General features: G+C 37.4%; 1 protein-coding gene across 1 annotated transcript in view; it reads right to left on the bottom strand.

Moving 5' to 3' along the window:
- gcgra (glucagon receptor a) overlaps window positions 1-24,495 on the bottom strand; it is a 39,247-nt gene that overhangs the window by 8,352 nt on the left and 6,400 nt on the right. Inside the window, exons 2-7 of the mRNA XM_028042941.1 lie at window positions 4,596-4,751; window positions 3,105-3,201; window positions 2,038-2,145; window positions 1,821-1,915; window positions 1,443-1,537; window positions 904-1,081 (exon numbers count right to left, since the gene is read on the bottom strand). Coding sequence (XP_027898742.1) covers window positions 904-1,081; window positions 1,443-1,537; window positions 1,821-1,915; window positions 2,038-2,145; window positions 3,105-3,201; window positions 4,596-4,649 — 627 coding nt within the window. The 5' untranslated portion in view covers window positions 4,650-4,751. The remainder of the gene's footprint in view (window positions 1-903; window positions 1,082-1,442; window positions 1,538-1,820; window positions 1,916-2,037; window positions 2,146-3,104; window positions 3,202-4,595; window positions 4,752-24,495) is intronic.

The following is a 24,495-nucleotide window of genomic DNA, read 5'->3' as shown; positions in this document are numbered from 1 at the left end:
AGCTCAGCACACAGTGGAAAGTATAGTCTTTCTTTTGTAAATAATGAGCTTGTATTACTATCTTAAAGCTATTGAGTTTTGACATGACCTGACAAGACATTTGTGACGAAGTTGCACATCTTCAGCAGAGGAACCGTGGCAACTGACTCACTTTTGGCTGAATGAGGTCAGGAATGTTTACGTTCCCCCCGCAGATGTCCATTTCAAATGAGAGCATTTGTTTTGATTGTCAGGCAGAATCTCAGATTAAAGCTTCCTCCAAGTGAGAACCACCAACCAAACCAATAGAACTTTAAGGCTGCCGCTGCAACAAAGGTTTGTTTTGCATCACCTAACATCATATATTCTTGTAATATCAGCAAAAAAGTTTTATTTTGCTGCAATCTGACTTATTATTGATTACTTTCTTTGGACTCCTTTTACATATTTCTCTGTGGATTTTTGATCCTGTATATATTGTTACGTATTTTACTGTATGTAATGTTTCTTTGTAGATCTCAGTTCATGTTTTAATTTGGCCGTCTGGTTCTTTTTTTGTGCACTGCGTCCCATTTCCTTTCTGTTTTTGCTACTTCACCTATTTCTCAGTTTCCCACCTTTTATGTGATTTTTGTTTTCTGGGTTTCTGCTCCTTCTCAGCTGTTCTCCATCTAGTAATTAGCCCCACCTGTTTTTCATTTCAGTAAAAATCTTCATTGTCAGATGATTAAATATCTTACTAAGGTAGACAGAGAATAAGTTCATTGCACAGAATTGAAGTTATAAAGAGATACAAAAGCAAATATGGGAGAAATAATTCAGAAAATCACATAATTAACCTCCTGAAAAGATTGTCTGTGTTTTTATGAATCCTGAACTTTGAACTATGGAACAGTTTTCTTCACAGTACTCTTCCATCCTTACCAGCAGCTCCACTGGGGGTATTGATTCACTGGGGAACCCCTGGTCCCTGTCTCCGCTGATCTTTTGCGATGTGAAGTTGGCCTCCAGCAGAGCATCTTTGATTAGGACCGAAAGGGCTCGCAGGATGAAGGAAGCAAACAGGTTCATGTGGATGTTGTTCCTCATGCAGTGAAGTTTTCTGACAAAAACCAAACAAACAAGACGGGCTTAAGGCTGACCTGCTTTGGATTTCTCAAAAATACTTGTTTCAACTTAGAGAAATAGTTTGGTTTTTGTTAAACTGTGGTTCTTTCCTGGAATTTGTGTCAGCAGTCAGTATCTTACCTGCAGGAAACTGCTATCAAACTATTTGTTGGTTTTTTCCCCCAAATAAACAGTCATGTAATATTACTGTCCATGTCAGGTAAGATACTGATGACAATGTTGTGCTTCAAAAAAAATCAGTCAGCTGGTTTAAAGTTGACTGATTCTCTTTTTAGTGATTAATCTTCATTGTAAAGGAAAAATGACAAGAAATTTCTTCTGATGATAAATAGTACCTGAAAAATATCAGAATACCAAGAGCCAGTACTAGCGCCACCAAGGACAAGGAATAACCCACTGTGTACATAATCCAGATACATCTATAATAAATCTGCAAAACAATGAATAAAGAAACACGTCAAGAGTTTAGCACAGTGTTGCAATAACTTACTTTCTTATTTTGGTATTTTGTAAGTACTATTTTCAATATATTTTTCATTTAATCTTTGCAATCCCCTGATATTTAAAAGTTTTTAGTATTTAAGCCACCTTTCACTGAACAATTAATGCATTAAAAATAATTTAATGTGTCAGTAAAATTGTCATTCTGCTTATATAATATTTGTGTTATCCTTGTACCTCTTAAAATAATTATATTTACATATTTTCCTCACCTGGTTTGTACTATGGATTTCACACTCAGTGGTATTGTACTTAGTCACCCACTGGCCGTTGGCATCACAGTCCTGATATACCATGCCATGTTGAACTATGTGCAAAAACACACACACAAACACGGACTGTAAACAAAAAATCTCATCATCACAGACAGCTGTCTGTTTCTAATAGATATTATCAGTTTCTTTCAGACAACATATTTAAAACTCTGACCTTTATGGTACCATGGCAAATACCACGGGCACTCCACACTGACGGTGGTGTTGGGGAATCCGTCAGGCCAGCAGGCATAGTCGTCAAACGTCCTGTTGCACACAAGACCTGAGGGTAAAAACAACATTAATACCGCCCTTAGATGCTCGTTTTTGACTCTTTAAGTTTCAAAACGGTCTTTGAAGTAATGTCTGCTGGAAGTTATTATCTGGAACATTGTGGTCTTTCTTCTTAAAATCACCCTTTCCATGTGTCATTATGTCTCTCATCAGTGGACATCAGTCATGATTGTGAGACTATAGACCGCTGGAAGCTCTGGGGGACAAAGTAATGTATCCTATGTTCTCTATAGCTGCTTAGCTGCTCTCTCACTAATGGAACAGCAGGGATGTTATGTGATAGCTGCCGTGTTGGAGAGCTGAGAGGTACAATTTTGTATAAAGTGTGGGAAGCAGCTTGTTTTAAAAGATGAGGCAGAACTTTCTAACGGGGAGTAATGCACCTGAAGAGCTAAATTTACCTAATTGTTGAAGACTTTCTTACTACTTCTTCTTCTTCTTCTTACTTCTAATCCAGAGCTCACATGTAGTTTGACAGAAATTACACTGGCTGTTCTTAAATCCTACCATCTTTTTTTTTGCTCAGTTGCACGAAAGGTAAGTTTCAAGTCTTTTTGAATCTTAACTGAATCACTAGATCACACAACTTTGGTCAAACTGATAGTATTTGACTCAAATGAAACAAAACACAAGTCAAAAATAACAAAATAAACATAATGGTGATTAAGTGGAGAGGTAAATGTTGTGTATATTCTCTGTTTCCATGTGTTTAGAGATCATAACTCATCCACACCTGGTATTTCACAAATTTCTTGATTCGACATTATGTGATTCATGTCATCTTTAACTTCCAAAGGTGGAACTGGTGCAGACCTACTCTTAATTGTTTGTGACACAAGGCAAAAACTGACTTTACTACATTTTTTTTCTCTGAAAGTTCTGCAGTAACAACAAGCCAGGAATGAAAATTTAAAAAAAAGAAAAATAGACCCAATATCTAAAGCTCACCACTGCTGGGCGGGTATTGACTGTTGTTGTATTCACATTCTGTCCTATACCGTTTCCAGTCATCCTTCAGTTTATCCAGGGTAGCAGCAGGAGACATCTGATTAGACACACACAGGAGAAAATTCAATAAAAAGGTGCAGTGATGTCCTAAAGATCTGCTACCTGTGGATGCTGTGATCAGACCAAGTAAACAGTTCAATTAAACTGTTAAAAAACATAGTTCCAACAAAAACATGTTAGTAAATTATAATATATGAATTTGACTGTAGATAAAGTTTATGTACAATATGTAAACAATTACTTTTTGTAATGTCATGTTCCTCCTAAAGTTTTGTTTTTTTTTACAAATAATTCCATTTCTGCTGCTAGAAAGGAAAAAAAAACATTTAGCTTTGATTCAGTCTTGTGTCATTTTAGCAACATATGATTATAGATCCATGTGGCACAATGTCAAAAGTAAGAGCTTGAGTGTTCTGTTATTGTTTTTTACATGTTATACTTGTGTAAAAGATTTGTTTAGTATGTGAAAAGGCATCGGGCGCAAAAAATACTTCATCAATCCCAAAGGGAAACTGAATGTTATTGTAACTTATTTAAATCTTCAAAGTTCTTGTAGATACTTATCGCTGTGAGCAGGAAAGATCTCCTGTAGCAGTCTGTATTACAGTGATTCAAAAGAAGCCTCTGACTGAAGACACTGATTTTTGTTGTAGTTGTTTTGTAAATCTTATGAAGACGATTAAAGAATGGCCACAGTACAAAATCCTATTAAAATACAAACAGTTTCACACTCTGGATTATCTCAGAGTCCAATAAAGAAAATATAGAAGGAGCTAAAGATAAGGATGATGGCACAGAGGCTTTCCAACGTTAAAGATTTGAAGCTTGTTGCTAAAGATGAAAGGTCATTGGAGAAGTGCTTAAAAACCTTACAGTGCTTTCAGAGAAAAGTAGGGAATCTATTTTTGTTTAAATGTAAATTACAATATTATTTGATCTCTATCCTCTTTATACATTGTCCTGTAGAATAGAAATTGGTGGATAATTTTACAATTAATGGTGTAGAGTAGGATTTTTGTTTCTGGCAAAGCAACCCAAGTCTGTTTCTTATTTAATTGTGCTTTTAAATTACAAATAGCCCTAAATGTTATTAATGCACACAACACTTGGAAATAAAAAACAACTTATTTTGTTTTATTTCCATGTGTTTGGCATCATTGGATTACAGAACCTGTAATTCTGAAACAATTTGTGGCTTTGTCATAGCCCTTCACATTTACCAAATCCAGCATGTATGAGCAAAGAAAACGACAATAAGTACTTTAAGAGGCTAATATTTGCATGTATGGTTGTACATATTTAGATGTGTCATTGCGGGTAAATTTTAAGCTAGGTGGTCCGTGAGTGTTTGTTAAATGGGTTAAGTGGTCCTCAGCCTGAAAACGTTTGAGAAGCTCTGGTTTATGCCAAAGAGCTACTTCTGTGACCTACCTGGATGCTGCACGAGACAATGAGGACTGCCAAAAAGAGGAACAGCCGTGACATCCCTTATTCACTAGACAGCTGCTGGTGGTGCTGGGAGGGGATACTGCAGGATGGGGAGGGATTTTCACCTCATAAGAGGCTTATCTACACGCGCCACACAGCCTGAGGGACACAGAGACACACAATCCATCAAAGCTCATTGAAAACACATTAACTTCACTCATATTAGCCCTACATAACAAGATGACCAAAACAGGAAAAGGTTGGGTCGTGTCTACACCAGTGCAATTTTCCCAGATTTAGAAGGCAGGCAAATAAAAAAAAACACATAACTGAAATCTATGTTTATCTAAACAGGCTAATCTGGAGAAGAAAGGGCATCCACTGAGAGCATGATAAGTCCTAATTCAGTCTTTGTTTAAAAAAGCAAAGCCTGGCAACTGAATAAAGCACCAAGTTGTTCAGGACATTAAGTACAAGGTCAAAAGCCTCCAGGAACTGCTGCTACTTCTATCAGAGAGAGACGGTCACAGCAGAGAGGAGCTGCACTCACTCAGTGACTCGCAGTTGGCTGCACTTTCTCGTTAAAACCGATCAGTGTTTGGTTGAGCGTTTCTCAGTGTGTGCCAGAGGTCACTCACCTGGCCATCGATCACCTCCAGCTCCCAACGGACTCGAGCGAAGCCGGAGAACGGAACGAAATCTGAAACGTTTCTGCAAAAAACACCTTGACCATAGAAACATTTTTGGCTAAAACGTTTCAAATTCCATTCTGTTCCAGTTCTGTGGCACATTAGAGGACGGGGTCATGCTGATGTGTTTAGCTTACTGGCAGGTATGTTTTCAACAGATAAGAGCAGTGTGTCATGACAGATGGACAAATTGTGATGCATGGAGTCCAGAAAGCCCATATTCAACACTGTCACTCTGCGTTCTAAGCTGTCAACAATGCTCTGAAATATTGCCTCAAACTGCAGCTGGAATGTTCTAGCCACCTTTTGCTGCACTAGCTGGAAGTCAAATACAATTAAATCTAAACCAAAGAAACCAACTTTCTAAATGGGCTGTGCAGTGTAATAACCGCTGGATGCATTAGCAGCAGCACAGAAGGATTGTAGTATTTTCTTAAAGCTACTGTTGTCTGGCTTGACATCAGGACAGGATTGGTACTGTAGATATAAGAACGTAGACTCTTGCACATTTTCACGCAATCAGATATAATGTGGTCAGCAACCTTTGTTTATAAAATGTTTCTGCAACAATTTGAGGTTGAGCAAAAGCCAATATTATGAAAACAACTTATTATGAGCCACACACTGTGGTCTGAGCGACTGCATCTGAAAGCTCTATACGTTGTGAAACATTACGTTTTACCAGAGATTAGCCAGATGTCATTTGGGTTTCATCCTGCAACCCATTGTATCCCATTGCATGGGCTGTCACAATTATTTTAAAAATCAATTATTTTATCTTTTCTGACAATTAATTGATCAATTGGATAAAAAAAAGTGGCACATTCTGCAGATTTTTCATTCTACCACTTAACTGTTTTTCATGTAATGTTACAAATACATTAAAAGATGCAAACAAACAGATAATTAAATTCATTTTTGAAATAAGAAAATAAACATTTTATTGCATTTTATAATTTGAAGCAAAGGTTGCATCAGAAGGTAAAAATACTGTAAACACCAAAATGTGAAAAGCTCAACTCTTTCTCCTTAACTTAGCATCAATACAGTGTAATGATAATCTGTTCATTACTTATGTATTAACCAATTCAAAATTGGATAGCAAAAGGTGCTTCTAGGAGATTTAGCTTTTACCAAATAAATAAATAAAATGTATTTATTTTTGTACAGTTTTGGCTTAATTACTGCATGTTGTTCTTTCATTAAATGTCCTTTCTTTTGAGTCCGTCTACTCTGATTAACGATCAAACTACTGAATTAGTCGATGATTATTTCAATAACAGATTCAACAATTATTCCGATTAATCACTTCAGCCACAGAAGAATCAGAGATCATCCCGTTCCTCGTTGAATAACTACATAGAATGCTTTCTGACTTTCCATCTTCACACACATACGCACGCCCACGCACACACACACGCCCACACACACCAAAACACACCCTCTCCCCCAGAAGGTAACAGATTCAGAGATAAATTTTCCCCAGCTACCCGTCTTGCACCACGTTGTGCAACTTAGTACTAAAGACACACAATGATTAACGAAAGCGATCCCCACAGGAGAGATTACGAAAGGAAGGGAAACAGAGAGATCGGGTTTTGGCAAAGTGTGGGGGAGAGAAAAAAAAAGAAGCTGTTCCATCCTGGCCTCTGACCACATTACTATGTTCACAGGCAGCTTTTTAAAAAGTTGAGCAGGAGTAATGACCGTGATATAGAATATTATTTAAAATTTACGGTATCTCTCCTTGGAGAAAATCTCTACAGGGATTTTACTACAAACCTGATCATTTAAGGCTTTGATTTGCTTTATGTCTGCATCACTTCCACCACTGCTGATTATGCTTGGGCCTGTTTCATGATACACTGAGGTTTTAATAAGTTATGCTTCGAAAACCACGGAAATCTTCTGTCGGGCCATTTCTCGGTTTAATATTCTTTCAGGGAGATGATTTCTGAAAACATGCTGGAGAGACTGCAGTTTCCTCTGGCTGTATGAAGCATCCAGTCACACACCGCTAAATATTATTCCATAGTTTAAATATCAAAATCAAAAGGATAACACAAGCTAATAATATTACAACTTTAATTAGTCATATTATTTTAACAGCAAAATGACTAATTGTTGCTTTTCTTTAAAACAAAAGCAATAAGATATGAATGTGTTTATAATGCTCATTTGAATACAGTGCTACCAATATAAAAAAAAAGTAAAAATCATAATGTAAAGATCTCATACTGGCTCATATGTGAAGCTGAAGGTAAAAGCAGCGTTGCTTGTAATAGACAATATTGCTAAAGTTGCAAAGATTTTTTAAAGACAAACTGTGACTGTTATCTAGAAGATTGGACGTGTTTGGGTGTCTTCACTGCAGGATAATTAGGGCCACATGGCACATGTAGTGAGAGCTGAGGTAGGACTAATGAGCGCCAAGGTGTGAGGCTAATAAGGCTTGTAAGTCTGGCTGTTTTAATAGCATGGTAGAGCTGCTGCTGCTATGGTCCGCCACACAGCACCCGAAGATATTTCCAGGTCCATCAGGAAACATGTTGTTTAGCATCACTAACTCTAGGTTACAGCAAATATCCCCGAGCTTTTTCTGTTACTTCTGCACATCTTGATTTCAGGTTGGAGGACAGCTGAGGGGCTGTGAAGGCAGAGGCAGGGCTGACCTCTTGGAGTCGTTTGGGTGTGTTTCCCGAGGCTATTTCAGCCAAAAACATGTTACCAAATCATCTTATCCTCAGCTTTTGTCTGCTAAACAAAAACCATACCCCATTCCTTGTCTAAATTACACTTGTGTGCAAATTTATTTATATTTGTGGGGAAAATACTCTTAAAATCAGGCTTGGATGACGCATGTGCCCCAACTGTCTAAAAAAGCGTTTGTTTTTTTTAAATCGCTCTGTGCTCAAGTGGATGTTGAATGGCTTAATACAATGGCCACTAACAATTACTGTTGTTTGTTGGAGAGTACTTGCCTTTCATTGTGCTGTCTAGCAAATAACATTACAAAAGGAGAGTATGCATGGTTGAATGTTGTGCAGAGGGGAGAAGCAAGGACTAAAAACAAACCTCTTTGAAAAAACAACAACCACCCAGCCTGGAGATGTGCCTGTGATCTTCAATCTATCATCCACTTTTCAAAACAAGGTACAAGACTCGATGCAGAGACGTCCTGCACTTTTCATCTTCCAGGGCTTTGGTTCACACTCTGAAATAGCGGAAAATAATTTTAAAATACCGTAAAAGGAAATAGTGCCGATTATCCTAAAAACTGCAGCGCAACTCACATGAAGTTATTACCCAGGGCGAAGCCCGGTAGGCCTCATACCTCAGGGAAGCAGATGGTGAAATGCATAGGAGGGTGAAGCAGAGTTCAGAATGAACAAGGCATCATGCTGAAACATGTGCTTACAACTTGGTTGCAGCAGTTGAGGCAATCTTTTATGGCTGGCTGAAAACTGAGCAGCTATGAATGTTGTGATTGTTTGACATTCCACATCAAATCAGATGTTTTTGTGTCGCATCAGTGCACAACAAAATTCAACTTAAAGGACTTCGGGCTGAAATCTAGATATCTTGGAGCCTAATTTTATACTAAAAATATTTTTTGCCCCTTCAATGTTCAATGTACATGTTAAAGTGTAGAATTGTGTTAATTTTCTCACTCAAGCACACTTTGGCCCTCTGAACTGGGAAAAGTCTTTATTAAGACAGTCGCACATTTTTTGGCAGGGCCAGAAAATGTTCTCTTGACGATTTGAGTCAAGACAGCATTGTTTGCCTCTACCAACACAAAGAGGGAAACAACAAACTCTGACTACCTAGTTTTTTTTTAGGCCAGCAGCAACAGATCATACAATAAACTTGCTCCTCTAGTGTCACTTCTGCCCATTCAACCTTTACCGTGATTACACAAGCATTGCTCATCTGGAGGCACATTTGAAATTCTGTTAACTTTCTACCTTTCTTCAACAGGAAGTGTAGGGATTTTGCATATATGCCTAAAAAAATCCAACACATCCAACACCGACAACTGCATATTGAGTGAGCAGGCGTAGTGCTGACTGGAGTGTCAAAGTCTTTCGCAGGGGAACGATAGATGCGACATCTCCAGAAGGTCATTAATGGCAAAGTTACAGTTTAGATCACTGTGAGTCAACAAATGCGTCCTGACAAGTAGCTTTCCTGCCCTGCTTCACTGAACCACGTACTATCAAATATTCATTAAACTGCAGCACAAGACTAAAATGCTGCAGCTGAGTGCACCCGGAGAGCAACCTGTCGCATTGAAATGTCTAAAAATAAATTAAGAAGTATGCCTTTATGGACTGCTGTGCAGTCACTAGAAGGTAGACATGGAGCGTGGTTTGTCTTCACATAATCAAAGACTGATAAAAAAATTAAAATAAAAGTAGGCTGTGCATGTCAGTGTTTGCATAAAACATATTAAAATCACATGAAAACTTAGCATGTTATTAGGAACCAAACCAACTATTTAGCTGTTTTTAGCTGTTTATCCACAGTATCGTTGTTTGACAACCTGAAACAACAGTTGTTGTATTTTCCAACTTTATTTTATACAAGAAAAAATAAAATAAAATAATACACAACAAAAAGGCCCATATATCTGATAATAGGGTGAAAAATCGGAGAAATACAAACTCAGGTCACATTAAAACAAACTAAACTATTTGAATAATTCTGTATCACTAAATGATGAGGAAACAATGTAGCAAAACAACATCAGTTGCAGGATTGGGTTAACGAGACACAACATGGACAAAAAGAAATGACAATAGATGCAGCAAAACAGAAAGCCAAATCGTACTACACCTGTAGCTCTTAAACGTTTAGACACCAGCTAAATAAATACTAAATAAATCTGCTGGTACACTGTTTAATGTCTTTCCACATTTAGTAATAAATGGGAAAATGTGTTAGTTTACAGATTCAAGGAAATAAAGAAGCATTGATGGAAAATCTCAACTGGCCAGATGGTAATAGAACTTTGAGTTTGCAGAGCAAGGTGCATCAATATTAACACAGACAGCGCATTTTCACTGCGTAGCCTGAGATTATGTAATGATATTACTGCTGCAGCAGCTGAGCATATGTGTGGTATAAATGGTGTGTGAGAGACGAAGAGCTTATGTGGCTTTTCCTGTGACCCGTTTGTGAATATTACACTGTGAAATTTACAGAAAAGTGATGCTGGAGACATGCAATAGAGTGGCAGCACACATGTTTTCAAAGTACAACTATGCCAACATTTTTTAAAACCGGTAACAGCACTTAGACTTTTTAAAAATGGAATAAAAAACAAACAACAACAAATCCTTTAGCATGATTTATGTTTGTACTAATCTTTCAATTATTTCACACCAAAATCTCCTCTGAGAACTATTAATTATGCATATTTGTCTTGCCCAAGTAGGTGGGACTTAAAAGAAAAATTCAAACAGTTGCACAAAAGACACTGTTCTTGTGACGTGAATCTCTCTGAGCCATTATCTTATACTTTAAGGCTTTGGTTATTGTCACCTTGTGTCTTAAAAAACTAAGGTCTTGCTATTTAAATATTTTTCCCCCCAAGCTTCTATCTAAAATAGTTGTGATGTAATGTTAAAAATGTTTTCACCTCATCTCTAAAGGTACGGCTAAAAAAAAAAAAAAAAAAGGTAACACAAGAAGACAAATTTTAAAACAATACTGTGGAGCTATATTAAACAAAAGAAAGTAAATGTTTCATTGAGAGAATAACATTTTTTTTTAAAACCTCCAGCCTGTGACTGACAGAATCCAGATATTTGAATGGTCACACACCGTTTCTAGGCAGTTTTTAAAATAATACTTTGCACTACAAGTCACTATGCTTCAGATGTTCATAGCCAGGCTTGATCCATCTGTAAACTTGCTTTAGACTTGTTGGATGTGTTAGAGGATACAATGCCGCCCGCTCGCTCTCTGACATCTGTGTTTGGAAAACGTGTCAAGGTTTGGCTCGGCCTCCACCCCTCACACAGACATTTAAACAAACTCCACATTTTACATTTTGTCCTCCCCGCGAGCTGCTAATCCATTCTTTAAAATGTCCCACATTTACAAAAGAATGACATAACAGAATGACAGGACTCTATTGTGCAGTACAGCATGAGGGAATCGGTGAGAGGAGGAGGTATTGTTGCGCTCGAAAGCAATTTGAAAAAAGCGGAGCTCTGATTACGGCTGCTGAGCTAAAGCTCTGAACATCTCAGTTTGTCACTGACCCTGTTACAATGTGGGAGCACAGTTCGTGTTGTGACACATCTTTGATGATACACGCACAGCAACCGTAACCCCTGATTGCGCGAGTTTAGTGACAAACGTTTCCCATTCAGAGGTCGCATCTGATGAAAGTAGGTGGAAAACAATGACGGACATGTTAGCACTTGAGTTCTCCATGTGTTGCGCGTGTGAGTGAGGGTGAGGCTTTTCTGTGTGGGACTTTGTGTAGGAAGGGCTTTGTTGCTGCTTTCATTCTTACACTTGGACCAAATTTTTTTTTGCAAACAACAGCCCCTGTTGGAAACCTTCAATCATTGGGTGCCAAGTTCATCGTCCTTCATGGTTTCCTGTGTTTTTGCAAATGATTTGGCTGAACCCAAACGCTGACAGAAGTTTTAATACCGTAACCAAACGGTTTACATAATCGGTCATGGCGATCTCATTTGAGCCCATGGTTTATCTGGGGATGACTAATAAAATGCATAATCTTGTTTATTAACAGTGAGTGTTGTTTGACAGCAGAATATTTTTCTACTTTGTTGCAGAATGAGTTGCAATCGCACCCAAAGGATTTCTTTTTTTCAGAATTACTTGACAGTTTAAAGAAGAAATTAACCTTGTTTTCAAACTCCCGTTTAAATCTGCATACCATAGTTTACAAAGTCACAAGTCTGAGGGAGGGTGCACAATGAATTTGTTGGAATCAAGAAAATAGTCAAACTAAACAAATAATTTTGTCTTTCTATTGTTTTTTTTTTTCTTCCAATCACAGAAGACTTGGAGCTCATCAGCATAGATAAATCCCCATAATTCCAGTGGAAACATGCAAAATCCTAGTTGGAAAAAAAATGCTTGTCAGCAATTACAGGAAGGGTTTGGTTTCTGTAATGCTGATAAAAATGTTTCCACTGATTCTTGAGGGCTGTAAGTCATTTCTGGTATGCCATTCTTAAATATAAAATGTAAATAGAAACAGAATGATTATAGTTTTCTTATCTCCTGTCCAAAGAAATGAAACTTTTTTGTTTAATTAAACTTATTTTAAATTAAATTCTTCCAAGGGTATTAATAGCTTTGATTTAGACTTGAATCTTGACATTTATAGTACTAAACCTATAATATTTATGTAAGTGGTTTTTCTGCCGAGTTTTAAATTCAGACTTACTATACACCACTTAAGGTAAAGTGTAACTCTGAAGACTGTTTGATTTTCTTTCTTTGAATTAAAGAACATTGACAGGTTATGAATAAATGCTCTCAAATGGCATATTCAGGGAAGAGAGATACACAATACTGCTTGATTAAATTCAGTTTCCAGCAACTCAAAAGTCGCTGAATGAATGAATCCAGCTTCTATGCCAGCCAGCGAGCTATGTCAGCCAAAAAGAAATTGCACCTTATGCTGCAAAATTAATCTACCATTTCATATTTGTCTCATGGGAATAAATTGGACTTATCGCAGTAATAACTCACTCAGTGACACTTGCACCAGTTGAATTTAGATTTGGCATAAACAAACGAGCGAGCAGAAAGCCAGCTCTGCAATGTCACCTGTCAACACCGGGAAGTCAGAGGGACGAGTCAAACTTTGTGCCGTCTGTGAATACAAAACATCTTGACGGCGGCATTTACTGAAAGCATTATCTCTGCCAAAATGGAACAGCGAGAATATCGGTGTTGTGGTAACAGACTTTATTTGAAAGATTGATAAACTTAACTCAGTGAACATTTTATATTCTGATGCAAAAGACAAAATTAGCTGTGAAAATAAATATTTGTTTTGTTGCTCAACTGTGTAAAGGAATGCTGTATATAACTTCGCTGATAAGATAAAACTGCCTAATTAAGCCCAGTGGGAAATCTACTTATTTAGGGGCAAGAGGAATAAACAAGTGCCAAACTTTAAAAATTAACCATGCAAGTTTGATGTAGATATCCCAACTGGGATACAAAAATAGCTTTTGTTGAGAAGGAAATGTAAAAACAAACCTGCCAGAGTCACAAAGCAAATCTGCAAAGTACTTTGTGTCCTGATTATGATCAATAAACATTTGGTCATAAATTTGGCATCATCCTTAATGCAAGAAAGCAGCTCAAACTACACCATGCGAGTACTTTATATTCGACAAGCAGGATTGGAAAAAAAAATCTAAGCTAACTATAAAGCTGAAAGGAGACAAAGGGACAAAATGCACAACATGTGTAGATAATAAGAAAGACACAAAAGATAAAAAAAAAAACACCTTATTGGAAGTGATTTGAGATGCATGATATTTAATCAGTATCTAGCTAAAAAAATACCAATTTCTCATGGTCCCTGAGCTATTTATGGGATAAGTAGTCGAGATACAAAAGCATCCATTTGCTACTCTATTCCCACGAACATCTGTTGTATGTTGCTCTCCTATGGATGCTGGCAGCAAGTGTTTATGCTCAGTAATCCCCTGAGCTCTGCTGCACTGCTCTGTCACTCTGCCATCAGCCTGGATTTTATCACACATTAGGGAGGTACGTCTTATAAGGTGGTAGAGTCGTGGAACATTTCTGACCCCAGACGTAGATACACCGAATATCTGAAACCGTATTTAGTCAGGCTGTTTGGCTTAAAAGAGGAAGAACATCCATCACTTATGAAGGAAAAGTTGCTGCTCCAAAAGGCCGTGCCGTTTATTATAAGGATGCAAAGCAGAACCGCGGGGTTGGGTTGCAATGTCTGAGGAGCGGCTATTCTCCTGCATGAACAGCCCCAGCAAGGGCTCAGTTAAACTTTGGGCTCATGTCTGAGTGAAAGCTGTCAGATGAGGAAACCAAGTTAAACCAGAAGGTAGGGGAAAAAAGACTGTGCAGCAGAATAAACTCACATGCTTCTTCTGTCTTTTCACTTTTATCAAAACAGATCCTCATTTGTACAAAAATTATAGCTCGGGGATACTGTAGATTCCCAAGAGAAGCTTCGAGCAAGTCTTTTACAAAGTATGCTAATTGAATCACTACAGTAACAGAGAATACAAGGCTGGCATTCTTCATGCTACAAATACCCTAAAGACACTGAACCAATATTGAATTTATCCAGCTGGCAGAAATTTCCTGCAACAACTCAACTCGATCTGATGGAGTTATGTTCTCTCTGTTAAGGACAGATATATTCATGATTTATTAATTTAGATAAGTGTGTGAAGCAAATAAAAAATACTCAACTGCTGTCCAAATTAAATATTTCACAGTTTGGATGCATAGTATTGAGTTTAATCAAAAAACAAAACTGTTGCTTTTTAAAATAGAAATATGTATGGGTATGTGCTGTTAATCTTTGACACCATCTCAAGCTCAACATTTTGCACTAAACAAAACAAACAGGTAAAAATTAATAAATCTCAAAACAAATGAAAAATTACAGGAGTTATGCAAATGATTCGATGACTAATTTAGGACCTTGCTACCTTTAAGAACGAGGATCATGCCATTTCCTTTCGTCATTAACCATTGGGTTCGTGGTAGTCTTTTGCACCTTATTAATGTGTTCAGCTGGTTCATTGGGGTGCATATAATTACCAAAGAAGGTTATTGGTTTGATTCCAGCTTTTTTCAGTCACATGTTGATGGGCAAGGACCTTAGCCCCAAGTTATCTGCATATCGGTGAATGTGGCTCTTGTGTAAAGCGCTTTGAGCTGTATAAGTTCAGATCATTTCCTTCCCGGCAGTAATCAGGGAGGGTTTGCTTCAGGAAGGGCATCTGGGGTGAAAAAATGTCCCAACATGACATTTCATAAGGATTTTTGACATCAAGTTTGGTGAGATCCTGACTTCTCAACTCAAAATTTGGACTTTGGAAGTGGTCAAGTTGATTTTTTTGGACCTATAAATGGAAAAAGTTTCACTTCCATCCACACAATGACAAATGTATTGTCAATGGTGCCCATCTCCAGTGGTCATTAGGGCAATTTTGAGAATCCAGTTGACCTAAAGTGCCTGTTTTTGTACTATGAGAGAACCCACGCATTCACAGGAGGCGCATACAAACTCCATGTGGTCTGAAAGCACAACTAGGCCACTTTGCAATTTGGGAAGTTTGACATCCAAATGTGAAAACACCTTTTAAGCCCAGTAAAAAGTTACATGTTGACAGATTTATAACAAACTACTGATGCAGTGGTTCTAAACAGGAATAATAAGCTTCTTTGTTTCTCTGATCTAAATAGATTTACCTAAAGCTGAGTTGAAAATGTCCACTTTGGAAATCTAAGTTTCCTCTCAGACAAGGTGCAAGTACAAAATAATTCATTCTGCTAAAGTGAATATGTCCTGTAAGTTGTTCTCTGTAGATTCAACACAGACAAAGCACTATTAGAAGATGTTTTGATATTTCATGCTTGAAAATCTTTTAATATGGTAAAAACTAAATTTCTTTTTACAAGTGTTTTAACGGCACAATTATGAATTTTTTTTGTTTGTTTTTTACAAGATGCACTGAGTATAAATAGACTGATTATTTTATACATTAGATTATATAAAATAATAGATCATTTTAACTGCTAAAAATGTTGCTGCTTTGCTGTTACCAATTTCAGATGGAGTAAATCATGAAGCTTTAGGATTTGATTTATCTGGTGAAAACTATTACACTGGCAGGTATATGAAAATCAACACCCACAACACAACCGGATCCCCGTTCAACAGCATGAATAAAAATCTCACCTGTGGGCTTCTAACAGGGAGGAATCACTCGTAGTGAACTTTCATTTCAAAAATATCATGAAAATAGTTTAATCATTTAATGACACTTTATTAATGTAATTATTATTGACAACTAGAAATAAAATGAGTCCCTCGTGAGCTTTATTTCCAGCAAACAGCAGTGAGTTGTGGCTTCACTCTCAAAGCTTTTCCCAGCTGGTTACATCCAGGCCTGCGGGCCACTGCGATGACTCATTCATCCACAGATGTACAGCTGTACAATATGTGTGTGAGTCCGTGGGTGTGTGTGTGTGTGTGTGTGTGTGTGTGTGTGGCGCAATGAACTGCAAGTTTCCACAGGTTTGACAGTATTTTTGTTCCAGTTGCAAAGAACTGAAAATCCCTACTTTACTTTCAGTTTGAAAATCACCTGAGCAGCAACATACATTACACACAAGTCCCAAGTTTTAGACATAATGCTGAATGCAATGCTGAAGTAAACTGAAGTGATTTATTTCAATCTACCACCTGCACCTCCCTCTCTTCATAACTCTTCTGGGTTATTTTACACCATGCGCCTTATCAACAGCTTAGTCTGTACAGATGCACATACATTACACTTTGTATAGATAGATAGATGGTTGCATCCAAGCATCATAGCAAAAGGTTGAGTGGAAGGAAAAAGTGCTGTAGAAAAAGGTCCACAAACTTCCATCTCTGAAGAAATGCTCTTTCAAGAGCTTGGGTGAAATTCACAAGGTTCTGTGTAATATCACATTTATCTATTATATAAATATCACATTTTGGTAAAATGCATAAATACATTTTACAATGATATTTGTACTTGTTGAGATTTACAGCAGCAAATGCACGTGTTAAACTTTTACATTATTGATCAACACTGGTTTGAACATTTCAAAAACCTTGCATTTCAAGTATTTATTTATTTTTTATATAAAATGTTCTTCTTTAGTATAGCCAGACATTAACTGTCCAGGAGCAACATCTCAAGTCAATCAAGAGAAAATGTGATTCAAGGAAGAAGCATATCAAACTGTCACATTATGTCAACCTCTGGATTTGGAAAGCAAAAAACAAGAAACCTTTGGGCTCTTTGGGGATCATGAGTCAGTAATAACACACAGAGATAAGAGTCAATGTTAACTCAAATGTCAGATCTTTTGTGTTGCCATGATGTAAATTTACTGTATCTAGGTCAGCAGAGGTTCCAAGAAATTAGCCTTTATGTCACACATAAGCTCTTCTTTAAATCCACAAATTTGCTCAAACATTATTTATGTCATTATCTACTCTCTTTTTTGATATTTTTGTCAGTCTCTTCTCTTCTCTTTTCTCCTGTTTTTTCTAAAACTCTCAGAGGAGCTCATCATAACACACCGGATCTCTCCTTACCTCACTGCCTCTCTGCTGGAGTTTGGAGTGATTTCAATGCTTATTTTTAAAGCCCTTGCTGTAACTGTATCTAGATTTTTTTTTCCATTAATATTTGTAATGCAATAGTCATCAGGTTGCATTTTATGTGACAAAAAAAGTTCAGAGTGTTAGAGCCATATATTATAAAACATCCTGGTTTCATAAGCCAGGTGCATTCAAGGCTTCTACGCCGAAGTTATGCCAACACACATTAAAATGACTCATATGGTTTTCAGGTCATTTGCATGTAAACATCAAAGCTACTTTGATTCGTGCTGCATATTCCTTACTGACCACTGATGATGCTAATCGCTTTTGGGTTTTTCTACTTCCTGGATGATTTTGAGACCAAATTAGTTTCTTAAAAAAAACAAGTTTATTGTATTTCTAACACTCAACGCTATGGTATCGGACTTTTTTGAGTGGTATGTAATTTTTGTAATTCTTCAATGGAAAGTTAGTCCCAATGCATAAAGTCTCAAGGGATAGATGATAAAACTATAGCTAGTAATAGTCTTAAAACTATTATCACTGTATTATCACTGAGGGTTTAACATGGGGAGCATAGATTATAAATTTGTAAGACATTCTGTTTCATTTGTCACTGGATTTTATATATATTTTATATATATATATATGTATATAAGAGACTAATGCACTGAACCCCATTGAAAACCTCATGGTTATTCCACCAAATATTAATTTCTGAACTCTTCCTGAGTTAAAGCATTAGTGTTATCGTTTCTAAATGAATGTGAACTGCATCTTTTCCGTTATTTTGACCATTTCTCATTTTCTGCAAATAAATACTAAACTTTTGCTTGGAATTTCAGTACTTCAGAGAATAAAAGAATAATTATTGACACATATACCTATAATAAGTAAAATCAGAGAAACTGATCATTTTAAGTCGTCCCTTAATTTTTTCCAGAGCTGATTAATTCAGAAAGTAAGAAGAAACAACACATTGATGCAAGCTGTCAGAGTGTCCTGAGCGTTCAGACCTTAGGCAGTGCACAGACTAATTTGGAGAATATAAACAGCTCTTTATGGCATCAGGATGTTAGTTGTCTATGAATATTTGATGTGTTTAGTCAATGACATCTTGTCTCAGAGAAGAGGGGTAAGCAAACTCAATGGCAACTCTTTAAAGAAGATGGTGTGTGACAGGAGAGAGCTGCTCGACAGAGGTGTGAATCATGTTGGAGCGAGAAAAAGTCAACATGTCAAGCAGCTTAAAGGTGATGAAGTCATGACAGAAAAATAAATGCCCTCCAATTAAAACTTTCCCAATTCTGTGAGCTTATAGACAGCGGAAATGTAAAATAGTTCAACAAAGTTTTGAAAATACTTTCAATCAAATTATTTTAAAAAGTCTACTTTTATTTTTCACTATGTTTCCTTTTGTGTCACTTTTTGAGGAGAAAATTGAGTACAACAGTAATATCTCCTGTAAGACATGCACTCCTCCCTCACCAAAGGGTGGATTATTTGTGGATTTCAACAGCAGCAATAATATTAGTAAAAAAAATTTCCCCCTACTTTTCTTATGCTTTTGCTTGGTATAATTGCACAATACGGCAATTGTTAAAAAGCTTTTAATGCTAAATGAAAAAATATATATATAAATTTGATTACTGTAATCACTAATAAATATACTGGAGATTTATATTTTCCTAAAATAGACCCTGAACAATAAGATACTGTACTAATGTGCAAAGAGGTCAATGTCTCCTGAATTATCTGCAGCATTTTAGAGTTCCACGTCCCGCCCCTCGGGTCACTAACACACTGACATCACCAGGCTCTTCGGTGACGCAGGACCGCATGTTGTTTTTCAACTCCAGCTAACAATCCAAGCCTCTGAGACAGAAAGGCTTTATTCATCCAAAGGTATCGCAGACACAAACATGTTGCTGGAAGATATCCGGACACCGTCTGCAATTCGGATCCCGTCCGTTTAGAAACGGTCTTAATTCCCAACTATTTACTTCTAGCAGAACAAACAACAAACAGCATAGAGCAAGACTGCTGACCGCAGCAGCAACCGCTCAAGGACATTTGGCTGTGTTTTTACAACTCGTGTTGCCAAATGCGTGAGAAAATAGAGCGTTCTGCCCAATTTGGGGAAAATTTTAGCAAACTGTTGCAACGTATTACTTTAACAAATACTTTAGTGCTCCAACAATAAAGGAAAAGCTATGTCAACTAGTATTAACTCTAATATTGATATTTTCCGATAACCTTGTCAAGACCTTAAGTTTCATAGTTATTTTTCAGATGCAATGTTTTTGAAAGCTTGTGCTGCTTGGGAATGACTTTACTTTGGATACTGTGTTTTTCTTAATTAGTTTATAAAAGGTTATGTTTTTGGTTGCCCCTGAGATGTCTTCCTCATAGCATATCCCTGGAAAACATCCTAGCAGAGGCGACTAGCTCACCTTTAAACCACACTAGTGAAGAATCTTATCCTACCTGCTTGTTTATCACAGTTGTGGATCAGCACAGAAATGGACTAATCAAGACACGTCTTCAGACAAGACCCCAGTCCTTGTGTTCATCTCCTGCTCTACTCTACTATCACTCTTGAACAAGGCAGACTTCAAGATCCTTCAACTTCTGAGACTGAGGGAGAAATCCATCCCTCTACAAGTTCAAAACTCAGGATCTTTGCAATGTTTCCTATGGTGGATTGTGAATGCAGTCACTACTACACAGAACAGAGCAGGACTTTCACTGGCACAGCTGCACGTGCTCACCTAATGTCTGAGCAACAACCCCAGAATGGCCTTAGCACTGCAACAGCAGGACATGATATTGGAACACTTCGTTGCATTCTGCAAGTTTGTGGCCTGCAGTGTAATGTGACTGTGTCCATATGTGGTCGGATCATAGTAGGAAGATGCAGCAGACGGTCATGGAGAATGTGGTAGATTATTTATTCAGTGTGAAAGCACCCTCAACAGAGAACTGAAGCCACCAGAGTAAGCCGCTACTGCAGATGAACTGCTTCTTCAGGGCGCTCGTAAATTTTCACTTCGTGAACAAACAAGGACAGATTTAATGTGCTTCGTCTAATTTGGATTTTGGAGAAGGAGCCTGTCTTGCTTGTCAGTCATTGTATAAGCAACATTCAGCAATTGTAATTGCAGGCGCATTCTGATGCTCTTTTGCAGAGGACTCGTTGGCTTGTGCCTTGTTTTGTGAAGCTCTGCATAATCTTCCACCTCAGTTCTTTGACATGGTGTTGCAAGCAAATAAAAAATGCATAAAGATGAAAAAATAATGTTGATTCCCTTGAAGTAGACATTTTTATGAGAAACTGTGTTCTCATTATTAATTTTGTTGTTTTTTATTCTTATTTATTCAACATATTTTCAAAAATAACAGTGTATTTCCTCCAGATGATGGAAAAGCGTTTTCGCTTACAGCTGTGGAAATAGACTGGACTCCTTTGGGCTCCGTATGCTACAATAACTCGTAATGGCTGAAACCCATTCAGTGGGGAAAAAAATGCATTGTGTGTCTAAATTCGCTTCCCCTTTTCACAGCTCACATCTTCTTGTGAAATCATCCTCCAGGAAAAAAAAGCTGAGATTTCCACTGTGGTTTGCTTCTTTCTCAGTGAAGATGGGCACATTTTCCAGCTGAGCACTACATTCAATAACAATAGGAATCCATTGCATTGGTGCTTTGGCTCTGACTGAGTTATTTAGCTTCAGAGTTTGTTTTTTTACTTCCCTATCTTTTTCTTTTTGCAAACTGTTTCACTCAGAAAATAAACAACTACAACAAAAAAACCCCACTCAAGATAAGAGCCTTAAAAAAGGACAAAACTTTGAAGTGGTCAGTGGACCTGAATGTGAAGATAACTTGTTTGCTGATGGAGAAATGTTGTCATGTGGTTGGTGTGTGACCCAAAGCCCATGGCAAAGAGAGGGTTTGCGACAGTTTCCAGCTGAGCAGCCATTGAGAAGCAGAAACTGCAGTTTGGGCACTGGATGGCGAAAAAACACACTGTGTTAGGAGGCAAAAATGAACCACACTTGACCCTAGACCCCCACAGATTACGAGGGAAGAGAGGGGTATTTTTAGCGCATCAGTGATGAAGATTTGAGCAAACAGAAAACGGCTCGATAGTTTTACCCCCTCCAGGGTTTACAAAGAAGTTCAAACAAAAACTAAGGCTTTTTTGTGTTCTTTGATCTTTTCAAATCCTTCTGCAGGTATTGATTCTTTTGTATGATAAACCAGGCGCTTTTTCATTCCGCCAAAATCTCTCTCTGTGAGGAAGAGGGTCCAGGCACGTTTTATCACCCCCAAATGGGTGAGATTTGAGCCTCACAATGTCTTAAGTGCCACCATTAAAAACTCACATATCAGATAACCAAGAGTGACCCCAGATGAGCCGTGCACCTTTGGCCCCTGCTCAGTCAACACAGTAGCGTGTAGGTTGATCATTACTGGGGTAATCATATCGGCCACGCTGAGCCTGATTGTGTAATTCATCTTAGAGAAAGACAGCACAAGCAGTGTGTTTCCATCATCACAACCCACTGAATCCTCTCAGCAAGGCATAACTTATGAGTCCTCAGATCCGTCCAGTCATGACCTCTCCGGCATGATGAGGCACATCTCAGTTCATCTTTGGGCTCTGATTGAGTTTAATGGGGATGCTGATTTTCTGCAGACGGCTACTTGCCAGAGACATAAAGAGGTTAGAATAAGTATTAACATATGAAAGAGAATACTGAAATATTGCTGGCCTGCATCTGTTTTGCTTAAATAACAGACTTTTTTGGCTTCTATCCCTGTTATTCTACTTATATAATCGAAGTTGGAGACAGTTTGATAGATTTATATGACTCGAACACATGGGATTTTTTTTTTTGCCTGCTTGAAACTGGTCACAAAGAGAAAGTTCAGACCAAAGTATAAAAGATGCTTTTCATATGCGTCATTAAATGCAGCCAGGTACAGAAACATCATTGATTGATATCAATCTGAAAAGTGATTCTTTTTTTAAAATCAGGAAAAAAAAAATGTTTAGTCATGATGCCATGGAAAGGTCTCCTAAAACAATTATTCATTCTAAATTTCATTATCTGTGCATCTGACTTAAATCATTTGTGACTTCTCACATGGGTTTGCTTTGCATGTTATTAGACAGAGGAGCCTAAAGGCATCAATAGGGAAAATTGAGCCTTTATGACCTTATTTTTTAAGGAAACCCTGAAGCTAATTATGTTTTTCTTTCAGTTGAAAGACTCAACTTTTTAATATTTTATTTTAAAATATATTTTGTTTAGTCCTATCAGTCAAATTCATTTAGATCTGCCACTTTTACAAACTAACCTCCACTTCCAGATGTTTTTGTCACTTAAAGAAAAAATTGTCATTTACTGAAATGGGGTTCTGCGGAGTTGCTATGAGTTCTCATCATCTTACCCTGTTTGTAAAACAAACTCAGACACGGGATTCTTAAACAGATAAGTTCTCAGAGATTAAATCTAATGTTACATACTTAGTTTTTCCACTTAAGCAGGTTCTTAGGCAGCTCATGCTGCCACTTATATATCAAGTTGTTTTCCTCTCTATCCCTGCAAGCAAATGTTGTGATATCACCAGCCTATTTTATTAATGCTAGTTCAAACAAAATGGGGCTAGAGACGTAACAATATGAGCATTTTGTATCATTAATATTGTGTGCAAATTACAATGTTTAAGACTCTGTTCAACTGTTTTTAAAAAATTGCAAAAAGTATTGTTACGACTATAGGGTATTGCACAAAAGGTGGAACCAACTGAAATTTTAGCATTGTTATTAAAAAATAATTAATTATTACTATTAAACTCTGTGAGAGGCGATATCAAAATATGTACAGGAAAGATTAGGGATAATGAGTTCATTTTGTTCTGGTGCTAGTCTGGCCTTTATCAGTGCCGGTGTTTGTGATGGTGGAAACACAAGGAACTGGTGATAAGCAAGCGCTAACACTAGTTTGTCACTAGAAGCAGTGGAATGGGTCCTCAACCAAAAAACAATTTATAGATTGGACTTTCACAAATGCAGAAATCCATGTTAATCACAGTTACACTATGTCTAACGTTTAGTATAACTTCTCTCAGTCTTCTTCAGGTTAAAACAATTTTTAAGGCTAGGATTTCATTTGCAGCATTTAGAGGGGAAATAGAGCAGAATTTTAAATTTTTCCCCCTGGTAATTTCTCTAATTTAAGAGTTCTTGATTTGCATTACAGCATTTTATTTTTATTGGACAACCTGCTCCTTTGAGTTTCAACAGCCTGGTCATTGGCAGAATGAGACGCATTAAATAGAGACAACTGACACTGTGCAGGAGCTCCAAGTCACTCTGAAAGTGTTGAAATAACAGTAACAACCAGGGGAAATTTGTGCAAATTAGCAAGCAAGCTCTGCAAATTAGCTTTCAGTTTTGGATGTTTAAACCTATACTTAAAGTTTCCACTATTTCTAAGAAAAAAATGTGAGGCTAAGGGCAAGGCGGTTAAACAGTCATGGAGATAACCAGCTTCAAATCTATATGGCGAAGAATTCCTCAAAAGAGATTTGATTTGCTCCAAAAGTTACTGACATTAACAGTGAGTAGATGTGAAGTTAAAACTAAAAATAAATTTCCAAAAATCTAATTTGAACATCACAGGAATCGATGATCCCCTGACTTGTGAGAGTTTAGTCAAACGACTGAGTGAAGACAGAAAGAATGTGATTTAGGTCTTTCAGACTCTGGCCGATGTCCAAAATGAATGTGGTGGAGAGTCTTCGTGCTGTGAAGCTGACATCGTAAAGCTCTTAC

The sequence above is a fragment of the Xiphophorus couchianus genome, chromosome 16 (assembly GCF_001444195.1).
Source record: "Xiphophorus couchianus chromosome 16, X_couchianus-1.0, whole genome shotgun sequence".
NCBI classification, from domain to species: domain Eukaryota; kingdom Metazoa; phylum Chordata; class Actinopteri; order Cyprinodontiformes; family Poeciliidae; genus Xiphophorus; species Xiphophorus couchianus.
This window is presented reverse-complemented; position numbering and strand designations above follow the sequence as displayed.